The 26,557-nt window shown below is 43.5% G+C and overlaps 1 protein-coding gene across 1 annotated transcript; it reads right to left on the bottom strand.

Annotated features, from left to right (window-relative positions):
• Positions 1-580: 580 nt before the first annotated feature.
• On the bottom strand, positions 581-26,089 carry TAMALIN (trafficking regulator and scaffold protein tamalin). The gene is made up of 8 exons (XM_077297417.1): positions 25,703-26,089; positions 9,566-9,615; positions 8,953-9,007; positions 6,482-6,584; positions 3,808-3,901; positions 2,868-2,934; positions 2,477-2,543; positions 581-1,152 (listed from the first exon to the last, which is right to left on the bottom strand). The coding sequence occupies exons 1-8, from the start codon at positions 25,880-25,882 to the stop codon at positions 716-718; spliced, it is 1,053 nt and encodes a 350-aa protein (XP_077153532.1). The 5' UTR covers positions 25,883-26,089; the 3' UTR covers positions 581-715.
• Positions 26,090-26,557: the final 468 nt, after the last annotated feature.

Raw genomic sequence — 26,557 nt, 5'->3', positions numbered from 1 at the left:
CACAGTAGCTCCCTGCAAGGCATGCAATAATGCAGTTGATGAGCAAATATATCAGTGTGTAATGGAAAGGCTGAGAGGACATACAGTATATAAAATAAGGAGATTTTCACCATGATTACATGAGCCCAATTTGAGCAAGCGTGTAAGCAAAAAGCAGTCCGCAACATTTATCATCACTAAAGGAAAAACTACTATATCTGAAAATTCAATGAGAGCCTTGTGTAGCGAGCTAACACTAAATGCAGGAAATTAACCATATAATGTATCCACAAGTGAGCCCTTCCCAGATCACTACACAATGGGGAGTGTGTTGCATACATAAAACCTGACAGCTTCAGTTACTACATTTTGTGCACGGCAGGTTCCCCCGGCATTTAAGGAGAAGTGGAGCGACTACAGTGTCTCGGCTCTCGCACAATACAGGATGTTGGTCTCTATTGCTTTGAACCAGAACAGAACTGTTCTGTGCAGCAGCTTCCTGCTGGCTGTGGTCCTCCTCCATAAGCCTTTGAAGAGCTGAATTCACTAGAACACTTTTTTCTCTTTTTACAAGAAAAACCTAGGATTTGGTACCCACTGCTGCCTTTGCAAACATTTTAATGAAAAACAAAAATGGTATAAAGTTTAACAATAAAGTCTAACAAAGAAAATACAAAGCGTTTCACTCTTTTCCAAAACAATAAATAAATAACTTAACGTTTGATATAAAGGGGTGCTAAAGAGGACTGGCCTCCTCTTCTAGTGATCTGTTTAGTCCAGGGATAAACTTCAGAAGTCTTTTTCGAAAACTTTTGTGTTTTTTCCTGGGTAAAGACACAAAGGTACTCTGCTCTTTGGGTTTGTCCCAGTTCGTAGCAGGACTAGTACACTTGACACTAGAGCTGCGAGTTAGTGACGACTTGTAAGGCTTGATTGTGCTCTTGTTGGGAATGGCGTGAATGTCATCTGTGGAATCAGAATTGAAGTAGCAGGTCTGGTACACGGGATCCTCATTATCCTCTGCTGTGCTGAGGCAACTTGCGCTACTGCATATACTTCCAGTGGCCAGGGAGCTGGGGAGTGGATCTTTGGTACATTGTGGAACTGTCCCATAAATGTATGACCTGACGGATTCCAATGTGTCATAAACACTGGGGTCCTTTACAACGATGCCTACAAGACAGAATAACTGCATGAGAAAATCATAAAACAGAAACATTATGACAAAGCTACTTTACTTGAGCACCACATGTCAACCTTAAACTCAAGTCATGGTAGACTAATAAATGGAAACAAGTATTAGTAATGTCTTCTGTGGTAGAAAGACATAAATAAGCCTTTTGTGACAATACAACCAAGGACGTAGTAAAACAAGTTTTTAACTATTAGAATCTGGTTCAAATTAGTCGAAAAACATCCCAAGACATGGTCACAATATATGGACACAAAGTCCATTTGTTTGGAAACTATAAATAACTGACTTTTACAAACATTCGTCTTCTGCTGATGACAAGAGCTAGAAAATTCTCTCCACTTAATAAGTAAGCCACTGAAAAACTAACAAGTCTTCCAGGCCCATATGTAACCTTTAACCTTGCAATAAAAAGCTCTTCTGCATGTGTCTCCGTGTGTGTGTGTGTCTCCGTGTGTGTGTGTGTGTGTGTGTGTGTGTATCCTCATGTTGTACAAGTAGTACAACAGCAACAGATACATTGTGTGAAAATCTCCATTAATAGTGGTCGCCCAAAATTTCAACTGGCATGAGATTTCAGGAAGCAAAAATACTTAAGACATTAAGTCTGGTTAGAATGTTTCATTACACATTATGAGGACATCTTGGTCCACAGCTTCTAAACAAGTAGCAACTAATTGTATTAAAAAAAATTACACTACTTGGCAGAAAAATTCAATAAATGTGATCCAGATCACTCCTCTGTGAAAGGGAACTTGAACTATTTGTCCCCTAACTTCCTGTTCCTCCCCCCCCGAAATGCCATCAGAACCCTGCTAGTTCGGTTCTAGAAGGTTCAAAAACGGACCTTAAAGCCCAATTTGAGTCATTTTAGAAAAAATTAGGTTCAATGCCCACATGCTAAATAGTTGTATCTAGTCAAGGTTATTGTGACACCTCTGAGTAAAGTTGAGCTTAATCCCCACCTATATGGCAAGACTACCTTGATGATAATTGGCAGTCACTGCTTCTCCTTGACCAGATGCTACAAATTGGCATTCAGCTTGAGAGGACAGTACAATTTATTTTCAACAAAATGTTACATCAAATTGAGGTAGTATGGACAATTTTGTAGATTACTAGAATCAGACTATCCATCACTGATGTGGAATGGAAGGGCAGAAAAAAAAATCTGGCAGGTTCTCTCAAAGGTTGAGAACGATACTCAGTGCCAGCTATTAAAACATCTATGGCCAAACATCATTTAATACTTTATAAAAAAATAAAAAAAATCAATAAAATATAGCTTTAAAGAATGTCACTTACCATGTAAAAGCCGCTGCTCTTGCACCATTAGAGAGCGATATTCTTCCCATTTTTCATATAATGTTTGCTACAAGAATAAGAAAGGTCCTTCAGTTCAAGCATTATAGAAAAATATAGTAAAAATTAGGCAACAGTGAGCTTCCAGCTGTCCTACTGAATCTATTGCTTTCCTAGATCACGTGTAACTGCAGCTGTAAAATTTACAGCCTCAGGCCACTTCTGACATTAGGTTTATATATAATGCAGATTATAGAAAACTATCTATATACATGTGTACTAAAACTATTGTTTAGACATACTACCGTAAGTCAATATTGGAAGCTCAGCAATGACAAAATAAAAGACCGCAATTCACAAGAGATTCCCATGGCAGCAACTGACAATCACTGACCTTCAGATACTGTAGCCTGGCCTCCAACTCCGCTCTTCGGATAGCAGAACCATAGACCGTCTCTAGCCTGTCAGTAGACAAAACATGGAAGTGATGACTGTAGAACCACAGAGCCAAAGATTATTTCACACTGATACACACAAAGAAAACAAGTTACAAGGCCACCGCAGCAGGCACACAGCACTGAACTCATGGAGATATCCAGAGGGAAAGGTTTCTTCTATTTCCCAGACATGTACTAGATCCTATTGAATTCTCATTACATGAGCAGCAATGTCTCAGTAAGAAGACCAGCTGTCAGCTGTGTATGGAGACTTATTGGTAATGCTCCATGGAGAAAACATGCAAATTAGCCCTCCCCAGAAGAGATGAACACTACTTCACAGTGCCTTATTGAAAAGCTTGTGAAGTGATGGCTTCCTCCAATATGACTAGGAATATTCATGAAGCTGGATACCCATCCACAGACAGGCATGGCTAGCTGAAATTCTCCCATACTGGGTAGCTACCTCCAATAGCTACCAATGTGCACCTTGACAGCAAGAATATAGAACTAAGCCTATAGGCCTCCATACACATTAGATCTCTCTATGCCAAACTATAATTTGGCCGGTAGCCATCTCAGCCGGCTCCCTCATACACAGGAGTGTTCATTTGGCCGAGAACTCCTGTCATCTCTGCCCGTGGCTTATCTCCAGGGGAGAACAAAATGATTGTCAATCTGAAATCAGACAGGTCTGATCTACTGTACATCTTTCCTGACACAGTCAGCTGGCGTCTGAACACAATGCTGGCCGAACCAGCCGGTATCAGTGGGTGCAGCCGACATTAGTCTAATGTGTATGGGGTTTTAATAAAGATACTAGAGCGATGCAGATGTAAAATATTATATTGTTATGAAAGCATTTGGGTCTGTATCTCCACAATGAAATATTCTTACCTAATTTTATTTCCGGATGCTTTTATTAGTTCTACGATCTCCTTGTGCCTGACTCCTTCCATATTGAGGCCATTTACACCAGCAATGATATCACCTAAAAAAGAAAAAAGTATTGGTACATACACATCAGTCACATTAATTCTTAAATTTGGTAGCAGCATCTATAATCTTATCATTCAACGATGTACTAAGAACCTACACAAAACAAACAGGACATGGTTTACTGATAGCAGTTGGCAAGACGGCATTATTCCCACCGAGGGGAGACGCAATATAGAGGACAAGGTTCGAGCAGTAAATGCTAAACCTAGCTACTGAAAGATGGCGGCATAATTAGATTTACGTAGAATCTAAACTTTCCTGTCTGGTACTTTCCTTTTCTAGGTTGTAGTCAATAACGACACTTTCCAAAAAACAGATAAATTGGACTGGAGAGAAGAAGCCTGAAATTTATATGTATTCCCCTGAATTTCTGCAAAATTTGGCAGCTCTATTGAGAGCAGGAACAGAAGTAGTGCATGAACTGTCCGTCCTGTGGACACAATTGGAGGCTCCTTTCCAAGTCCTTAGCTTCACTGACTCATTTCCTGCACAGAACATGCTGTATAATATAAAAAAGCAACAGGGACTGAAACAAAAACAGCCAAAGAACACGAGTTTTACATTAACATGCTGCTGCTCAAAGTCACAGAATCACTAGCCAAACACTATGGATGCAGATTCTTTGAAAACAGGGATTGAAACAGATTTAAGAAAAAATAATTAGAATTCAGTAAGAGAAACATTAGCAAACAATAGAGTGTGTGTGTGTGGGGGGGGCGTATCCATCACATACATTATGCAGCCGTTTACTAGGACTTGTTGCTTCAATTCTATAGAAAGATGCAAAAAGTTATAGACCTTGGTCGCTTTTTGGCCGACCACCAAAAATATAGGAAGTGATTTAAGGTCACAAGACACTCCAAATAATGGAGGTTAATTTATCCCAACTTGACTTTAAAGATCCTCCACAACTAAAGACCCCATACACATTAAGAGAAAAAGTATGCTGAAGCTGACAACTACAGCAGTATTGGCCGACCACCTAACGTGTTTTGGGGCTTTTTGATTATCAGATAAGTCAGGGGACATAAGGATAGGTAGGTTGGAATTCCCCGATCCTTTCGTAGAAAACAAACGTGTACTCACCCAAGCCAAGAGCGTATTGGGGGTTAGAGAGAAAGCCAAATGATAATTTGGTTTCCAGCTATGTAATGTGTATAGACCGCTTTAAGCTTCATTTATGTGTGCCGATTTCTTTCCAATATGAACTCTGATCAACAAGTGGATCTTGGGGCTTGTTTATATGCCCGTTTACATCGACCGATGCAAAGTGTCCAGGGATGAATGATCAATAATATGATAGTTTGGTCCTCATACAGCAGTGTTCCCTAAGTTCGGTCCTCAAGAGCCACCAACGGGTCATGTTTTCAGGATTACCTTAGTATTGCCCAGGTGAGAATTCCATCATCTAGATAGACAATAATTCCATCACCTGGGCCATACTAATGAAATACAGAAAACACGACCTGTTGGGGGCTCTTGAGGACCGAACTTGGGGAACACTGTCATACAGTATACATGTTGGCAACACATCTCCTTTTAAGACATGGAGACGTGCTGCTGACAACAATGGTTGTGGCCCAGTTAACAATGGCTAACAATCGGGAACAAGCACTTGTACAAAAGCTCATTTGGATGATTGTCAGTTCATGTAAGAGGGCCTTAAATAGGAGCCCACAAACATGAGATAATGGTGGTGGCTGCATATATTATTCGAATAGGAAAAAACTGGTTGGATCGTCCTTCAAGTGTATCATCTTCTACCATGATGCACTGACATGGAGATATTGATGTGACCAAGCCTAAACTAAAGGGAGTTCCCAGCTGAATTTCCTATGTGCTATGCAAAAGTGTCAGAAGGATAACTGATGACCCAATATAGTTCATTGTTTGTTCCAAAAGGATCACCACAGGGTTCAGCATCATACATATTTCCTACGGAAATATTACAGATTCCAAATAGCTAAAATCTTTGTAATGTCTACTAGTTGCAATAGCGGACTCGATAGAAAAGTTGGACAAAGTACGGCCCTGCGCAACATCTGAACAATTCAATCTGACATTACATTAAGCAATAAAACTTCACAGCAAATGCGTAATTATACCACAAACTATGCCGGGACCCAGCCTAGATAAATGACCTCAGGTCGCCCGGTCCTGCTGCGGAGTTTTCTGTGTGATAAGTTTGTCCTTTTCCCACTTCCCCTGCACTCTCACAGACATCCAGTAGACTGTCTCTTGCCATTCTCTTTAAGGAATATATCAGATCATATGGTCAAATCCACAACTATTCTATTTTATACATTGTCACACACTGTAGACTTCTCTGAGGACTAAAATAATGAATTGCTTTCTGGTGCTTATTATCAGAGCATCATTAACAGGAAGGTACAGTTTAGACAGGAAGCCATGTCATCGGTTTCCTAAGCAAAACCACTCGCATTTCTTATAAAAGTCAGCAGGATGACGATAACCCGACGAAATTCTAGATAAACGTTCATGATCTCACATTTTTCTTTGAGAAGAGTCAATTTTGAAATAACTGCTTTATCCAGAGTAAGGCCACACTCACCAACTTTCAATCCACACAGCATAGCGGGACTTCCTTCGTGGACCCGACACACGAATGTGAACATCTCCACAGTGTTTCTGTCCTTATGATGTAGTCCATATGTCTAGAGAATGAGAAAAAGGCTGAGATCAACCACTAGCATCACAAGTTTCGCATTTCCTAAAAGGGAACCTGTTAAACTTTTAACCAACTCTTCCCCCCCAAACAATTAACATGACTGTGTAGCCTTTAATACATTAGGGGAGAGGGGATTCACAATGTGATTGGCCCAAGAGATGCTTGAGCAGAGAGAAAATGTGATTTGAAGTCCATCTGGAAGTGCATTGCCGCATGACGATGCACTTACAGCGCCTTCGCCTCAGCTGTATTCCATAAACAGCAGCTCCCTCCTTTGGATTATTGACAGTTCGTTTGTTCTGGTACAGAGCCACTGACCTGTCAATCATCCAGCGGAGGGTGCTACTAGTTCCAGAATACAGCTGAGGCTAAGAAGCTGTAAGTGAATCATCACACCCCAATGCACTTCAGTGCAGGGTGCGGATAGTTCTGGAATACAGCTGAGGCTAAGAAGCTGTAAGGGTATGTGCACACGTCAGGATTTTGTCAGGATTTTGTCAGGCTTTTTCCTCAGGTTTTGTAGCCAAAACCAGGAGTGGGTGATAAATGCAGAAGTGGTGCATATGTTTCTATTATACTTTTCCTCTAATTGTTCCACTCCTGGTTTTGGCTACAAAACCTGAGGAAAAAGCCTGACAAAATCCTGACGTGTGCACATAGCCTTAGTGAATCGTCACGCCCCAATGCACTTCAAGACCACTTTAAAATGCAATTTCTTGCTGATGAAGCAGTACTTTGGGGCTTAAAGGGAGGAGTTGGTTAGTCTTAGTGACTTCGTTTGGTAATGTCATTAGAGACCAGGATAAGGAAACATTAGGTTGATAGATGGATAGGTCATTCAACAGAACTAGCTGACCATGGTGCCAGCTTATTTATGTATGTAACACTAGGAAGAGTGGCTGGAAATCTCGATAAAAATTAGGGATTAAACAAGGATAATCCTTCAGACGTCAAACAGATGTAAATGGCCACACGAACATGGAAAAAATGACAATATGCAAACACTTTGTCTGGACACTTCCCAGTAACCATGACAGAGGCTGCGCATGAATACAGTGCCAGGTGCTCCTGTTTGCTTAGCAGATGACAATCCAGGGACCCGGCTAAGTGAGCGGCTGTAGTGACTATTAATTAACCACTTGCGTGATCCATAATCACAAGGCGCATTATATAAGACAGTTTACAGATTATATCTGATATTGAGCATCTATTTAAAAAGGATGTACAGAAACCGCTTAGAAAAGAGAAAGCATCATTCGTCAATCCTGTCCCATCACGCACCAGCGACAAGAGGACATAAATGTGACTACGTAAATGAAGCCATTTCACTTATTCAAGGGGTTGTCCAGCTTAGAAAACTTATTTTTATATTCCCTAATAGGGAATTCCGGTTAAGGGTGCGATCACATCTGTGTCACAGATTGTGTTTTTTTTCTATAATTGGACAGCACACAGACCAGACCCATCGAGTACATCCCTGTCTAATACTCAACAGCGGCTTAGAAGAGGACATAAGTGTTTCACCGATTTCAGGCTTGGATCTATGATTTTCACAGGCGTGAATGGATCTGTGAGACTATGGGTCGGAGTGCTATCCAGTAAGATATTAGACAGCTCTCAGACATGTCACAGGCGTGAACGCACGCCAATCCTCGGTTATACGGGGCATACCTTGCTCTGGAGGTCCTGCATTACACAAGAAGCCGTTTGATGTAAATGGACATTATGTGATGCTTACTTTTTCCTGTGGTAGCACTTCGGGAAAGTTGAGCACTTAATGCCATGTGTTTGTTCCCAGCAGGGTCAGACCTCATGATCTGCCAACTAGAGTTGGTTCTTATTTACTTGCATGTCCCATTCTATCAGCCATGACAAGGATCTGTGACCGCTGAATGGGAGGGGAAATACCGCACCTTACCTGCCGACAACCACATCTCTTCTTTTGATTAGCCATCCCGAAGAGACGTCACTATTTGTAGTGTGACAGGCATGTGATATCACACCAGGCTGGATAATCAAAAGAAAAGCAGTGGATGTCATCAGGTAAGAGCTCGGTGGAATGGGACGTGCGAAATTAGGAACTGTCCAATGAACATTTCCTAAATAATTTAAATTGATAAATGAAAGTCAAACTAGTTGATGGGCGCTCATTAAGGGGCACTGATGGGCAAAACTAGCATGTTTAGGGAAATCTCAATGAATAGGATGACATCCATCATTATTGGCTCTAACTCTATCACATAAGTTTGATCACCTACAAAAAACATCGGAAATAGGAATGGCAGAAAAGTGCATATATTTAGAAGTACAGTGCATATATTTAGAAGTACAGTGCGTGCCTTCACACTTCTCACCTGGATCTCAAAACCAAATGTTTCACAATCTTCTTTTTCTAAAGTGACTATTTTCCTGGAGGGGAAAAAAAAAAGTTATTTTATATTTGTTGAGTTCTTCACCCCCATCCCAAACATCTTCACAGCAGTTTGCCACTAACCAAGACAAAGCATGTGTAGTGTTTCCGGCACAATACACCCCATTGTTCTTTATAAATGAGGCTCTGGGCTGCACATTTAGAAAGGCACAACACCCACCAATGGTTAAATAGCCCTTTATTCCAGTGTCTCTACAAAATCTGGAGAATCCTACCACTGACTGAACAGAATTCTGTATACCAATATTTTGTATAGGTAAATGACAGTGATCCTCCATAATAACCCTTAGTAGTGTGCATGACAAGGCCACATCCTATGTGCAACAGAAACTGACAAGCAAACATGAAAAGCAGCTGCCATACGCTGTACCGAAACCAGGAATCAATAAACTGTCACCGCTTAATAACGAAAGTAGTCCATACAGACAAAGGACCATAATGGGAAAGCAAACAAGGATTGTGAAACGTTCTTCACAGCAGATACAGAAAATCATCCATGCAACATCAGAAATGGAAGTTACAGAAGCCTTCCTTACCTGTGATGCTCCGATACCTGGCTCACATTCTTCCAACCCATTGGAGAGCCCTATACAAAATTAAAAAAAGTTAATTTATGAATAATAAATCTTCATGCAATAGATCTATTAATTCTGCAGAAATTAATTTAGGGAAAGGGAGTAGAAAAAAACAACAAGCAATCAACAGGAGCACCTCATCTTCTGCACAGGAGGATGCATGACGAGATGTAAAGCAGACAAATCTAATACTGGGGGAGCAGGGGTACCTCTGAGACCCTTCTTTTTGGACTCTAGTTAATCTTTTTAAGACACTGAAGCCATGGTAGAATAAGGTTGTAACCTTTAAGGCCTCCACACATATCGGACGCAAGTAATGTATGTGGGGGACTCCCGACTCTCCCCTGAAAGATGAGGTTAGAGAGAATTCTTCACATTGGATATCCAAAGACTTATCGTTTTATTCTCCGGGAGATAAACCACTGCCGCAAAGTCACTTTCCAAGGACCGACCGGCAGCCCAATTTGACCGTTGTACAGTAAACCTTTACCAATCTGTGGTTGTTTAACTAGATTGTTCAGGGTGCACAGGCTGCCATATTTCTTGGCAGGGCGAGTCCCGTTTACACAAGACAATGAACCGCAGAGTAAGTTTTTTTTTTTGTGCTGCGCAAAACATTTCACCCAACGATAATCGTGAAACAAGAAAATTTTTTGTAAGAACTCTGGTTCGTGCTCATCTTCCACTGTACATGCATCTTAAGCCACTAAACCGAACGATCATTTGAATGGGTCAATCAGTACAGGTCTTAAATGTCAAAACAATCGTTCAGCTGACAGCTAGCCAAAGCTTTTAAAGGTGCTACCCAGTCCTTAGAGTGGGTCATCCATATCAGATTGGAATCACAAGGGATACATTTTAAGTTCCAGCGGTGGCCGGATGGAGCACATTGGTCCTGCAGAACAGCAGCTATTTAACAGGATCTGCACAATGCAGTGCAGCAACATTCAATTTGATTACATGTGGCCGATATGGGAGCTTATGATATAGGATTGTGAAGGTGCTAAGGATAGGTCATTAAAGGGAACCTGTCACCTGAATTTGGCGGGACCGGTTTTGGGTCATATGGGCGGGGTTTTCGGGTGTTTGATTCACCCTTTCCTTACCCGCTGACTAGCAACCAGGCAACCCCCACATGTACTTATGCTGGCTAACGGATGTAAATCATTCAGCTGCGGCAATAAAAACTAAATCTCCGAGCACTAAAAAAATACTCGGAGGACACCCGAGCGTGCTCGGGAAATCTCGAGTAACAAGTATATTCACTCATCACTATGTGTTATTAAAACAAATGTAACATTGATCCGCTATGAAAGAAACTGTATTGCTACAAATGGCTAAGACATGTCACTTATTTCCCCAAACAGATGGCTGCACCTCTTTAGGTCGACCCGTGTAAAGCGACGGCTTTGATGGTGCAGTTACTGTTTATGTTACATCAGCATTGATTTAGTCTAAATTGTTTATGATCTGTAAAGAGCGGAGTAAAGCGGCTGAGACAGACTTACAGCGCTCACATAGAGCCCGCATGAATACGCTTTATTACAAGCAAAGGATTCCAATCCTTTAAAACAAAGACATTAATTGAGAACGGCACACCAAATAAGATAATATACTTAGACGGGGTAGCAAGACAACAATAAGGAATTCAGTAGGTTAATCTAAGCTTAGACATATTAAATACATTACCCACACATGGAAGTTTACAATCAAATAATTAATGAGAGCGTAAATTAACGCAGAGGTTCCTACTGAGACTGTTAGAAAAGATCATCTCCATCAACCTAAGGAAATGAGTCATTGACACCGATACAAGCTATAATGAGGAGTATCAGAACATGAATCTCATTGCAAGAGGTTATCTGCAGCCACACTCTTATCAATGTTTGCTCTTCTGGTAAATGCCAATTATTGCTATTTATGTGATAGATAACCATCACCTTTATTACACTGGCCAACCATGGTAGCCAAATGTTGCAAAATGACAAGAAACTGATGAAATACAATTTCCAGCAAATTCTGCCAGCTACTGAGTAAAAGGCTATGTTAGCACAAAGTTCAGGGAGGTTTTTTTCCACTATACTTGATTTAAAATCCTCCTCTATATTTAAAAACAGTATGAAAAACTTTGTCAATGGGAAATCCAGATTGCCAGTCGTGTGGAGTTTTTCGTTTTTTTGTTTTTTTTTCCTGAAGTTTTGAAAAATGTCTGAAGGAAAAACAAAAAGTGCATGTCACTTCTTTAAACTGGATCCCGAGGGAATCTGCTACAAACTAAGCACTGTCCAATCAGGAAAAGCAACAGGAAAAGAAAAACTATTCCAAAAACTTCCCCAAAAAGAAGGAGTGTTTCTTAAAGCAGTACCTGCTTGAAAAACAGTCTGATTTGTCCATCTCAAAAGACTGCGTGTGAACAGAGCCCAACACATGCAATATATGGTTTTTAACGAACTTAAGGACAATCAGTAAATTTCAGACTCTTTCTTTCCTATTATAAGCGATTTATTTTCTCTAGAATGAGATGAACTAAAATATCTTCTGGAGCAGCATTATAGGTTCTGCCAAAAATGCTACAATATACGATATATGATGGATGAGGTTACAATAGGTCAATCAAATGTGGGCTACAATTAAACATGATGCATCTAATTCTTGACACGTGTAAATCTGGAGTGTAGATTTGGCACAATGCACTAAAGATGTCAATCATCCGATTGTACACAAAAATGAAGGTCTGGAAAGCGTAAAATGATGCGTCATTTCACAGCGATGCCACAAAGCACTCCTTATTTTAAAATTTCAATATTTAAATCTTATTGAAATTTTCTGTATGCATAAAGCAAAAAGAACAAGAAAATTTGCATCTACGTAGTATTCAACGTCAGCCACATTCTTCCATTCGTTCCATATTCCTCCGTAACACATTGTCGCTCATGCCAGCAAATGAGGGGTGCCCTTTGTCCCCCAGTACTCACTCAAAAGTTTCTTTCACATTGTCTGGGGTAAGTTTTAACAAATCGCAATTCATTTCCAAACACAATTTATGCCATTGTACTACTCGAGGTTGAGAACTCAAAACAAGGGTCATTTTGTAGGGTGGAAAAAATGGGCCCATTCCAAGTTCAGTTATTAGATCTGAATAAGAACCTCAATCCTTAAGAAGGCGTAGGGGGGAAAACGTGAGAGTATCGGAGCATTAAGCTTCACACACAGGCAAGAATGTGAAATATGTATTAGTGTGCAAAGTCAACTTAATATTTGCAGCAAAAGAACAATTGTTGCAGAAACTTGTGAAGCTCACTTAGCCGAGAAACTGATGTGAACTCGCAAACACACTGTACCAAAACCACTTCTCGCTACATGACTCAGAGCTGGCTTCTGTCTACAGGCCATAAAGCAACATTCGCTCAGAATAAAAAAAGAAAGAGGAACCATACAATTCATCTCAAATGTTCAAGAAACATTTGTAGGGAAGTTTGTTTTTTTACCCAACCTATTAAAGAGTTTACAATATTAAGGTGTAAATCCTTCCTACAAATAGTGGTTCTAACGACACTCCAGACAAAACCAAAGCGTGGCTATACATGTCAAAAGTGCAGTCAACATATCGATATCTATTTTTCTTTTTAACCAATCCAGCCACCGCTGTTCCATTCTGGAGCCCTATTTGTATCTTCCCAATATGGGTGCCACTGTGTGACATCTTCGCAGAGGCCATTCTTCGGTCACATTCATGTCCACTGCCCTGAATGACATTGTTGGTAGTTATGACAGTCCCAGAATGAAATGGATAATACCCATTTTACCATCTCACAGAGACCACCATGATCTTTGACATATCCGGCTATTTACTCGTGTCTGATTTACAAATGTGGTGTTTCTTGTTGAATCTGGAATACACAAAAAAAAATTGCTTTGTTGCATTCCCACCAAGTACGGAGCACTGTTCTCCTGTTCTGAAGCCTGGTGAGAAAGTGGTCAACTCAATGGGAACGTGCACCCTCTCTATACACATTCTCTTGAGGAGCTGTGCTACCTGGACTTTGAATACTTCATATTATTGGTGGTCTTCGTAGGGGCAGCAGAGGATGGGGTGGGGGCACGTTTGGCTTCCAAGAATGTTCCAGTAGGGAGAAACAGGCATAGGTGGCCATTATTTGGAAATGTAAATGGTGCTCCAGAATGCAAGACAAGTGACAATCAGGGCACCAGATATGTTGACTATTCCTTCAGACATTTAGGCTCAGATTTTCTAATTTTTGTTTTAAGTAACTTGATTGTTATGTGGATGGCCATTCATTCGAATACAAAAAACCCTGGTCTGGTACAATGAAACCTGCTCTGTAATTGGTTGCTATGGGCAATAAAGTCAGTTTTTCTTTCAGCCAGTTTCATACATTTCCCTAAACTGTGCACAATTCTGGGTGTTACCAGTCTAGTGGTCACCTGCTTTCAGGTGTGAAAGGGACAACTCCCCTCCAGCCTGGAGAGAATAGACATGTGGGCTTTTAATAGTTTTAGCCTCAAAGAAAAACAGAAAGGGACAGAAGTCTGGATTAGATTTACTTGCTCTGGGCGGTTTTGGAGAATAATGGTTCCAAGGAAGACTAGATTTCCCCCCCCCCCCCCCCCCCAAAAAAAAAAAAAAATGGTCTTCCTAATACCCAAAGAACAAAAAGTTTGTTTTGCAGGCAATTTGATTTTTAAGCATGCTTAGAAGTTACAGTATACAGCTTAATGACCGCCGATCAAATCAAATGTTTATATTGTAGGAAGAAAGTACCATTTCCATAGGCGTCCTTCACATATACGTGTTAACAGTACGTGTGGCATCTGGGGGTTTTTCACGTATGCCACACGTGCCCATTATAAATTATGTTGATAGTCGGTGTATAAACATGACGTGTGTCAGGGCAAAACACATGGAGATGTCCGTTTTTTCTGACAGCATGGATGGCATGACAAGGACCTGTACAAGCAAATGGATGGCAGTGTGCCATCCGTGTTTAACATTGCAAAGTATACAATAAACTTTTCCCATTTTACTCTCTCTTCATGCATACTGGAAAAACACTGATAGAAACCACTGATGGCACCAATATCATTTTTCCACGGACGTCTGAAGGAGGCCTTATTGTCAAACTTTGGAGACCACAAATGATGGTACACCTCCAATTTCTACACAGCAACACTGTGTAAAGAAGCATTAACGTAAAAGCCCAAAACCCAAATATGTCCTACTGTGAATCTGGAAGTAAGAGGGCAACTACACGAGAAGCCATTTCATTATCCAGACAAACATGCCTTTAGGACACATCGCTACAGTTTGCTACGGGTGCCATTACTATAGATACTGCAAAACCAGTTGGGATCATCAAACCAGTCTGACATGTGTCAGTAGTAGTCCTGAGAATGAGGAAGAAGGTGGTGGAGGGATCTGGCTCCATCATTATAGCACACAACAGGTGCACTAGACTAAAATATCCAGAAGTAGGTGAAACTTCCTCAATGTGGAGAGTTGGCTCAATTTCTTTACTTTATATTTATTGGAAAGGGAACCATGATTGTATAAATGAGGATATAATACTGTTTGCTAGTCATAAAATAACAGCCATATGGCGACTAGAGAACTTGTAATTGTGGCTTCTGGTTCCTGCTTGTGACACAATAAATCCGTCCTGGTCATAAAGGTCCACCGCACCATCGTGCATATGTTCAGGAGACCTGCACCCCTCCTGCCTACCACCATCTAACACTCAATCATCTTATTGTCCCCAACTTCATGAACCATCTGTTCCCCTAAGGAAATCGGCTCATACAGCTTAAACAAAGCAATAATTAAATGATGGCACTTTAGAGAGACAGGGTGTGACTACTGTGCCGCTACTTGCCTGGGAGACCAGAAACACAAATGGATTATTAAAAAGATCATGAAAAAAAAAAGCCAGAGACGACAGCATGTTAGGATAATGTCACTGACAAAAGAAAAGCAATTATCGCAAATTGGATGGAAAAGAAACATCAAGCAAATAGACAGCGACAGGGGACCCAACATATCATTAGCCGATTAGCCACTACACAAAGCTGGCTAGCACCAAATGTTTTCACAATGGTCGCTGGCACATAACACATGCATCAGTCACTCAAATGTAATGAAATGAGAAAATGTGACCTCTGCCACCACCACACTTGTAAAATCCACGCGACCCCTAAATATGGATAACAGGCAGCATTACCCATTAACTCCCTAATTAGAACATACACTTCCCAAGGGAAAGAAATAGCTACACGTGGCAAAGCCTTGGCACCTGCTCAGCAGATGCCACAATGAAGATTGAGATCTAGCTTGTAGCTTCACCCATGCAGATGTTTATGGTATTCTGATTTACACAATTGGTATTAGCAAATGTCAATTTACGAAAGCAGCTTACAGAGAAGTGGTCAATGATGTATGCCCAGACAAGAGGAATCTCTTGCCTATGAGTGACGCACGTTCACTTCTCATTTCTGATGTCCCACATGACTAAACGTTCAAGAAAAACTTGTAGATGGTCCCACATGGAGCACGTTCATCAAGCCAAATGCGCCAATATACCACAGTAAATTGTTTTTCATGACTTGTACCATATTATGTGCTCCATAAATTTGGCACTTTTTTATGTTGGCTACATGAAAATATGAAGTGCATTCTTGTTCTTTCCCCACGGGTTTTGTGTGCATCTTGAGTCCTTCGCTTTTTCCAACCCCAGCAAGTTTTAGGTGTATAGTTTTTCTACAAGTTTCTCCATTTTGATAAAAATTTATAATAAATGCTGAAAAACACTACTATTATGGCATTCTATTAGGACGCAGTCAGATGGCTGTATAATTTGGACCGAGATCCGAACGCAGTGCACAGACTGCCCCGGCTGCTCTCCTGACCTGAGCGTGGCCGCTGCACAAAGATACATGAAGATGTCACGCTGTGATCGGCAGAGCCACCGGCCAGTCTGTGCATTGCAGTCCGATTTACACGCCCGTCTGACTGTGTCCTTACAGAAGGACACGGTTATATGCTAATATAATCTAAATCTAGACACCAGATATGAAGAAATGTTTTCACTGAAAACCAATGACACGGCACTTACCTTAAGGCAACTTCCACAGATCCATTTGAATGTTACAATCCCAGAGAAACGGATTTTTTTTTTTTGCATGTGCAATTCTAGCTGATCTGGTATTTTTTCACTGAAGCAGGTAGACAACTCTCTTTTTATCCCTTGACCCTTACACTATGTTCACACGTTGTATTTTTGCTGCGTTTTTTATGCACATTTTAAGCGGCGTTTTACAATGGCAGCAAAAGCCATGAGATTTCAGAAAACTCATGCACATACACATTTTTTCTTTCCCTGACTTAATTGGAAAATTGCAGCGTGTCACTTCTTTAAACGTTTTTTCACCCACAGAAAGCAATAGTGCAAAAAGCAGCAAAAAATACATGTATCAGGTTTCGCTGTGTTTTTGGTGCAAAAATCTCAGTAAGTTGCATACTTTTTTATTGCACTAAACTTTATCAGCATGCACAAGAGAAATGCACCTAAAAAACGCCATAAATACCTGCAGCCAACCCCCCCCCCCCCCCCCAAACAACAACCAGCATGTAGAAAAACCCACAGAAAATATGCAATACGTGAACATAGCCTTAAACGGTCAAAAACATCCGAAACTCAGATGGAAAACTGAAGTGCACAGTATGTCTTCAATGTGTCATCTATTATACGCAGATGCCCATAGACTTTAATGGCAGAGTCTGACAGACGAGAATAGGACGTGCTCTAGGACCAGAGAAACAGAACCATTTTTAATATTGATTTGTGTATGGGTCAACAAAATTATGGGTCAGCGTGATGTCCGATACAAAGCAACAAAACAGATTGCACTGGGACATGTCACACGGATGTGTGACTGTAGCCTTAGGAACGAAACCTTGAAAGTATTCAGAAGACTGCATGATTCCCTGTTACGTCTCGTTTCATGAGAACGTATTGTGATAATTGACGTTTCTGCTTGATCAGCCACAAAACTGCTTAGTATGAAAGGCCAGAGATCTGATGCTGATCCGTCAGAAACAGGTGGAATCTCACAAGGGACTAACTGCACAATTAATAAGTCACCAAATGTACACACTTAATGTTTACTTACAGCTCAGGGATCTTTTAAGGCGACGCTGCAGTAGGCGACGCTGCAGCGATACAGACACCGATGCCGATCGCTGCAGCATCGCTGTTTAGTCGTTGTGTGGTCGCTGGAGAGCTGTCACACAGACGGCTCTCCAGCGACCAACGATGCCGAAGTCCCCTGGTAACCAGGGTAAACATCGGGTTACTAAGCGCAGGGCGCGCTTAGTAACCCGATGTTTACCCTGGTTACCATTGTAAAAGTAAAAAAAAAACACACACTCACATTCCGGTGCCCAGCGTCCGCTTCCCTGCACTCCTCCTGCATCCTGTGTCAGCGCCGAACATCTCCGGCATCTCCCACAGAGCAGTGCGGTGACGTCACCGCTCTGCTTTACGGCCGGCACTTACACAGGATGCAGGAGGAGTGCAGGGAAGCGGACGCCGGGCACCGGAATGTGAGTATGTGTTTTTTTTTTTCACTTTTACAATGGTAACCAGGGCAAACATCGGGTTACTAAGCGCGGCCCTGCGCTTAGTAACCCGATGTTTACCCTGGTTACCAGTGAAGACATCGCTGGATCGGTGTCACACACACCGATTCAGCGATGTCAGCCGGAGATCCAGCGACGAAATAAAGTTCTGGACTTTCAGCAACGACCAGCGATCTCACAGCGGGATCCTGATCGCTGCTGCGTGTCAAACACAACGATATCGCTATCCAGGACGCTGCAACGTCACGGATCGCTATCGTTGTAAAGTCGCTTAGTGTGAAGGTACCTTTAGGAGAAGGTACTGACAAAAAAGTACAGAATAAAAGGTGTTCTCCATAGATGCAAGGTACCACTGTAAGGATTAGCTAAACATGTCACCCTAAATTAAAAGTAAGCATTTCACTTGTGTGTCACTGAAGTTTAGTCATTTGCACAAATATTAATAAATGAGGATTTCATTACACAAGAGGACCCAAATCTCATACACAATTTGGCAGAAAGGACGTTTATGCTGAGCTACAATATATGACAATACATGGCAAATACAAAATGTAAGAAGATGCTTCCATAGTGTCCAAGACCGCAATGGAGCGGACCAGCACCACATTTCAGGCTGTGAAGACCTTCTCTGACAATCATTCTGTAACTACAACCAATGACGGCCTCAGTCCATTCACAAATGTGCTGGCTCTTTTCTTAACAGATGGTGGAAGCCATTAGCCTTTGCACTCAAGTTCTATGAGACTACTGATACTAAGCAACACAGAAAAGGAAAAGTGAAGAATGCAAAGGAGCATTCCTTCTCCCAGCTGCTTGGGAACTTTATACTGAGACAGGACAAGGGAGTGTAATCACAATGTGCTATCCGCTAGCCAACTGTACAGATGGATCAACTACAAGAGAATTCATTCCTGGTAGAGATACATTACAGTTCTGAGCAGCTGACCCGCTCACCCACTCCAAGCCCTGCATGGTCCGCGGCTATGCAGCAGGACACATCAGTAATTTAATGCCACTTATAACACATCAGAAAATGCTGTAACAGGTATGTATTATAAATATAAATATACATACTTAATACAGTACTCTGACAGATGCCCTTGTTCCCCGTTGTGACTTGGCTGACTACACGTCATGCAAATTAGTAAATAATTAGGCCTTCGTTTGATAATAAAATGACTAAAGAAGTCGGCTGGACGCAAAGTAATGTGAAACTCGATTTTCCAGTTTTGTGTTAAGTAAATAGCCAAACGTTTGCATAACTGACAGCTTTTTATCTAGGTGCCAAAGGCTGGATCCAGCTTGAAATAATTACTCTCTCTCAGATCAAACTTCGATTTCATTATATTTCATGATAAGGCACTTACATAGCGGAGTTCTAGACAGTCAGATCTGGATCCAGTTTGGCAAGGCCCGCTAACCCAGACTGTGCACAATTAACGGCACCGTACCCTTAACATACGCTGCACACAATATTGCTTCATATGCTGAAGACTAAATGGTTCAGGATGAAAAAGCAATGTACCACACGCAAAGGTGGTGCTGGCACGCAACACCGCACCTTACTCGAGTAATCAATATACTGGCGCTGCCACAGCATTGGCACGGATGACTGATCATGTAGACGTTACCTTCAGGTTACATTGTAAGATTTTTGCCAATAGTCTAACAATTTTCTAAATTACAAACAAGACATTTCATTTTTGTGGCGTTTGGCACTGAACCTGCCCTGGGAAAAAAAAAAAAAACGTGTCAGATAAGAAGCTCATCTTGTCTTAATTCTTTTATCATATTGTACTAAGTCACTTATCTCTTCTTGTTACTGCAGATCCTTGGCCTGAATAGTAGTTGATCTAACCTAATATTATCCAAGAGTCAAAACTCAGTTTCTCGTCACGTGATCCATGAGCCAGAGAGCTGGACTGACGTGCACCCAGCTGTATTTTATGCTACTTTTACTACATTCTTCCTTCATTTTAACGTAGTCAAATCTAACATTCTTAAGGCCCCTGGGCATATATCAGTGTACTTGGGCTGCCATAAATTAGGAATTAAGGAAGGTGTTAAAGTAAATTGTACAAGGTCATTCATTCACTGAAGAATACTGGTAGAATACATACATTAGATCGGAGTACCCACCATCATTCAGGGAAGAAACCCAACAACTGTGGCCCTACAGCCCCTTGTCCGTTATGGCCACCTCTCCTCCAAGAGATACGTTAGCCATTTATCGGATATACTTTTAATAAAGTATAATAATTTAAAAAAATAAATAAAATGATTGCATCCTCGTGCAACTCCACACCAGCCGTTCCTACTGGCTATGCAATAATGATGGTCACTAGAGGTGGGCAAATTTCAGCGATCTCTTGAGGAATGCACAGCATATGAACACTGGAAGACACGGGCGCCATTGGATCAGGTCTAGCATGGGATACAAAATTAATAAAAACTCCTTTAGGCTGTGTGCACACGTTCAGGATTTTTCAAGTTTTTTCGCTATAAAAATGCGTTTAAAACGCACACATATGCATCCCATCATTTATAATGCATTCCGCAATTTTTGTGAATATGTTGCGTTTTTTTCCTGCAAAAAAAAAGCATCGCGGTAAAAAACGCAGAATGTTCATTAATTTTGCAGATTTCCCACTATATTATTGCATTGGGAACCTCCGGAAAAACGCAAAAAGTCTGCAAAAAAAAGAAACGCGAAAAAAAGCATGTGGATTTCTTGCAGAAAATGTCCGGTTTTGTTCAGGAAATTTCTGCAAGAAATCCTGACGTGTGCACATAGCCTTAAAGTGTGGTCAAGTCACAAGATATTGATGACCTATGCTCAAGTCATCAATATCAAACCAGCAGAGGTTTAACAAACACCCCCACCACCAAGCAGCTGCTAGAAGCTGTTCTTGCAGTACCCAGCAGATACCACTACAGATTAAATGGACTTCCACAATGAAGCTCCGCTCAATGTTTACAACCAGCGGCCAGCAGAGCTGCTAGGTGCTGACTGGTGGGTGCCAGACCCCCAGCAATTTAATACCGATGACCCATGCAGGGTACAGGTAATCAATATCTTGGCACCATACAATGGTTCAATGGGTCCTGTAGTCCATGACACTACTCTGACATGAGCAGTAGACAGTCTGGTGGAGCCAGCAATGGGGTGAAGTGTACAGTCTTTATTCCCTGAATGGCACCCTAAACAAAGGCCAACAAGGAAATTTGCATTCAATGCGGGGGGGGGGGGGTTCAAGAATAAGCCTACGTTTAGACAGATGGGTGCAGGAACTGCCTACTTCTTACACACACTAATCGCCTGAGGTCTTATGTGCACTAGTATAAAGTAGTATAAAACCATTGGCTTGTGTGGTCCATTGCAGACATGGACAGGAAAAAAAATATGTATGGGTGAATGCACCCAAAGTGGACGTTCAGAGACAAGCGCTAAACTTTGTGGTCATGTCACAATTGTAAACTGAAGACAGCCACTGCTTCTGCATACAGCGGACAGGTGCAGGAGCGGATGTGCTGGAGTAGCCTGCTCTGTAATCGGGAACAATCTAGCACTTGCTGGGATTTTATCTGTGAGCTCTTTTTGAAAGAAATGGACCAATGTTGGCTTATGTGCCAGGACACACGGAGCTGAGGGTGGGCCATCGTACACATGGACAACAGAGGGTCCAAAACAAAGTGTTACACTAAGTATATCCAAGTCACCCTGTGGATGTGACTGAATTACAAAATGTCAGAACTTGTCCTAAAAGTTAAATAACACAGAACATGTGCATTTATGGACAGGACACGCTACATGTGCTCAGATTAGGACTTCAAAGTGGCCACGTCTTAGCTGTTCAGGCTTCAGTAGTCTCAGTATAGCCAATTTATACAGCATTTAGCAAGTAAATCCTTCAAATGCTTCCTGCAATACTCCTTACAGGACTGAACCACAAGAAAGGAGCCGTCAAATCAATTAGCTACACACCTGCTATTAATAAAGTGTGTCCTATTAGTAGCCGGGCGGTCCTGGTCACTATGAGCCGGCAGTACCCAGCAATAAGTAGCCGCTGTGCGCTGCCCACTGGCCGTCAGGTGCCCTCTCTGGACATGTGGGGTCTGAAGGAGAAGGTCGGGGACTTTAGGAGAGGGCTACAGCTGTCTGACAGCAATTCACAGACAAGATACAAGACCAAAAACTTTTGCACAGATAGTCATAGCACAGCAAGCTGCAGACAATTTGAAAACTGATTTTGTAGTAAAAAAAAAAAAAAAGGCCATAGTCATGTCACCAATGCTTGCAACTTGCATTGAAGCTTACGGTGACTTACAACTAGCGACAGTCAAACATTTGGAAACATTTGTGACTCCGTTTCACAGGTTGTAATGCGACAGCATAAGAAACCATTAGATGGGATGGTATAATGTGACACCACAAAATGTCACGGTGTAGCCCTAGCCTAGCAACAGACAATATGTGAAATCAGAGGAGGTAGAGGCCTCGGACACCTCTATGGCAGCCCTACTATCTGCACAAAATACAGCCAAAATACCACCGTGTGCTTAGCACTTTTATTAGACTAAGGCTAATGCCAACCTGTGACTGCGCCAATCAGATCTGTCCGGAGTACAAGCTTCCACCAGGTGTGTCTTACAGCATCTTACTCTCCTCTACCCATGCCGGCCTGGGGTGTTCGGGAGAGAGCAGTCAGCCGAACATGGTGGTGGTATAGTCATCTAGAGCCCATAGATCTTATGACTGCACTATTAAATGGGACTGTCCGCACAGAATGACTGTTCAAACCAAGTACAAACCTTGGTGTGGCCAGTCATTTACATACACCTTACCACCTGCTGGTTTTCCACCTATCTCCATCCTTCTCTCGCTCTATGAAGCCAGAGCAATCAGTCAAACAAGAGGGTGTGATCGAGGGAAAGCAAGCAGGTGTGAAGGTGTATAGAAAGGATGCACGGAGCGCCTGTACTTCGTCTGGCCATTCTGTGCTCACAGTTCCTTTAAGTGTACAGTCACACCTACTCGTTTTACTTACACATACCATAAGAGAAGAATGTTGTGGCATACTACAAAAGCATCCAACTGATAAAACTATGTGCCAGCGTCCAATTTTTAATCCACTTTTGCACAATTGGTGCACCTGTGCCGCTAACGCGCCAGCATCTGCAGATATTAGGTGCAGGTTCATATGTGAACATCAAAGCTGCTGTAAGGAAGTATAATAGCCGTGGTCGGAAAGGCTGAACTCTTTATAAGAAGTAGTGAGGAAATGTCTAGAGACTTAAATGTCAGACGGCGGACATGCAATCGTCTCAGACACCTACACTCACGCCTGGAGTTGCTGCGGTTGGCGGTATTTCGCGCTTACTTCAACCGCATATGTACGTTTGGAGAATACTAGATAGAGCGTTCCCCACTGAAACCCAATGTAATGATCTGTCACCATTTGTCAGAATTACTAATGCAGAACACCAGGGACAGCAGGTGGGCAGGACAGCACCATGGTCAGGTGCAGACGATATACCATCCCGCCATCATGTTCCACAGCATTTACAGATATGGTCAGAGCTCCAGCCATACACAACGAAAATGGAGCTACTGACCGTCCCTTATTATAGCACAAAGGACGAACTTGTATAGGACGGCGAGATAAAATAAGTATGACAGTATAGGACGCTTCTCTACAGCACGGGTACTGTTATCACAGCACAAATAGGAGAATACACAGGACGGGCACTGTTCTTACAGGACAACAGATCATGTGCCACCCCGGACAGGCACTGCCATTACAGGACAGCAGCAGATCATGTGCCATCCCGGATGGGCACTTATTACAGGACTGCGTATTACACAGGACAGATTGACAACCTGGTGCTGCACCTACCATAGTGATCCAGCAGCGTGCAAATCACACAGGACAAGTTTTTACAGGACAGCAGCAGAATAAGTGTTACAGGACAGGGAGCGTCACTACAGGACTGCATCACACAGGACAGACTATGTCCAACACCAGACACTTACACAGCAGAGTGTAAATCACACAGGACAACACAGCAGGGAGTTATTACAGGAGCGGCCATGTTATTACAGGCAGTAATATGCAGGTGCAGCGTCCTCCCCAGGGTCACACGGGACAGGTACAGGTATTACACCACATGTAATGTTAGATATTACAGTCCACCCCAATGTTGCATGGGACAGGTACAGGTAATGTTATTATAAGACAGGCACTGTACAGATATTATACACAACCAGGATGGCACAGGGGCACTGCTACTACCGGACAGTGCCTGCCTCACAGGATGGCACAGGGGCACTGCTACTACCAGACAGTGCCCGCCTCACAGGATGGCACAGGGGCACCGCCACTACCGGACAGTGCCCGCCTCACAGGATGGCACAGGGGCACCGCTACTACCGGACAGTGCCCGCCTCACAGGATGGCACAGGGGCACCGCTACTACCAGACAGTGCCCGCCTCACAGGATGGCACAGGGGCACCGCCACTACCGGACAGTGCCCGCCTCACAGGATGGCACAGGAGCACCGCCACTACCGGACAGTGCCCACCTCACAGGATGGCACAGGGGCACCGCTACTACAGGACAGTGCCCACCTCACAGGATGGCACAGGGGCACCGCTACTACCTGACGGTGCCCACCTCACAGGATGGCACAGGGGCACCGCTACTACCTGACGGTGCCCACCTCACAGGATGGCACAGGGGCACCGCTACTACCTGACGGTGCCCACCTCACAGGATGGCACAGGGGCACCGCTACTACCTGACGGTGCCCACCTCACAGGATGGCACAGGGGCACCGCTACTACCTGACGGTGCCCACCTCACAGGATGGCACAGGGGCACCGCTAGTACCTGACGGTGCCCACCTCACAGGATGGCACAGAGGCACCGCTAGTACCTGACGGTGCCCACCTCACAGGATGGCACAGGGGCACCGCTACTACCGGACAGTGCCCACCTCACAGGATGGCACAGGGGCACCGCTACTACCAGACAGTGCCCACCTCACAGGATGGCACAGTGGCACCGCTATTATTGGACAGTGCCCGCCTCACAGGATGGCACAGGGGCACCGCTATAACTGGACAGTGCCCGCCTCACAGGATGGCACAGGGGCACCACTATTATTGGACAGTGCCTGCCTCACAGGATGGCACAGGGGCACCAGTGTTGCTGACAGGGGCAGGTACAGACAGGACCCTGCAGACAATGGGGCTGCTGAACAATAGGTCACTGCATCCCCCTCTATATATCACTGGCTGCACGTTAACCCCTGAAGGGCCAAAATAAAGACAACTAGGAAATGCCATGACAACAAGAGCCCCGTCGTGCCTGCAGCAGTGCGGGGTCAGCCCCGGGCTCGCACCGTGCACACACACCACATGCCACTTGCACTGCGCCCTCACCTTCTTCGCTCTGGGCAGGGTCCCGCCGGAGACTACCAGCGCCTTGTACATGTCATCAGTCCTGTACGAGCTCAGCGCCATGTAGGGGTCAGCCTTGTCTCTTTCCCGGTATATGGCCTGATCCGGAGGGGACGTGTAATCCTCCTTCTGGTGCAGCTTCTTGAGGCGTCTGAAAGTCATTGCTGTCCCGGCAGCCGCTGCTGTAGCACCTCCGTCCTCCCGCACGGCGCACTGTATCTGTGGGGGGCGGTGCTAGCAGCGGGGATATAACTCACCTCGGAGGCGGGGCCAGACCTCTGACCACGCCCCCTCCCGCACGTGTCTAACTTGAAGCCTGTGCCGCCTCCTGTGTGGGATCACAGAGCAGTAATCAGTGCCCTGCCCTCCCTGTGGTACCTCAGCGGCAGCGTGTAATGTGTCCTCCCTGTGGTACCTCAGCAGCGGCAGCGTGTAATGTGTCCTCCCTGTGGTACCTCAGCGGCAGCGTGTAATGTGTCCTCCCTGTGGTACCTCAGCGGCAGCGTGTAATGTGTCCTCCCTGTGGTACCTCAGCAGCGGCAGCGTGTAATGTGTCCTCCCTGTGGTACCTCAGCGGCAGCGTGTAATGTGTCCTCCCTGTGGTACCTCAGCGGCAGCGTGTAATGTGTCCTCCCTGTGGTACCTCAGCGGCAGCGTGTAATGTGTCCTCCCTGTGGTACCTCAGCAGCGGCAGCGTGTAATGTGTCCTCCCTGTGGTACCTCAGCGGCAGCGTGTAATGTGTCCTCCCTGTGGTACCTCAGCGGCAGCGTGTAATGTGTCCTCCCTGTGGTACCTCAGCAGCGGCAGCGTGTAATGTGTCCTCCCTGTGGTACCTC

The sequence above is a fragment of the Ranitomeya variabilis genome, chromosome 3, assembly GCF_051348905.1.
Source record: "Ranitomeya variabilis isolate aRanVar5 chromosome 3, aRanVar5.hap1, whole genome shotgun sequence".
Taxonomy (NCBI): domain Eukaryota; kingdom Metazoa; phylum Chordata; class Amphibia; order Anura; family Dendrobatidae; genus Ranitomeya; species Ranitomeya variabilis.
Note: the sequence above shows the minus strand (reverse complement) of the source record. Positions and strands in the feature narration are given on the sequence as shown.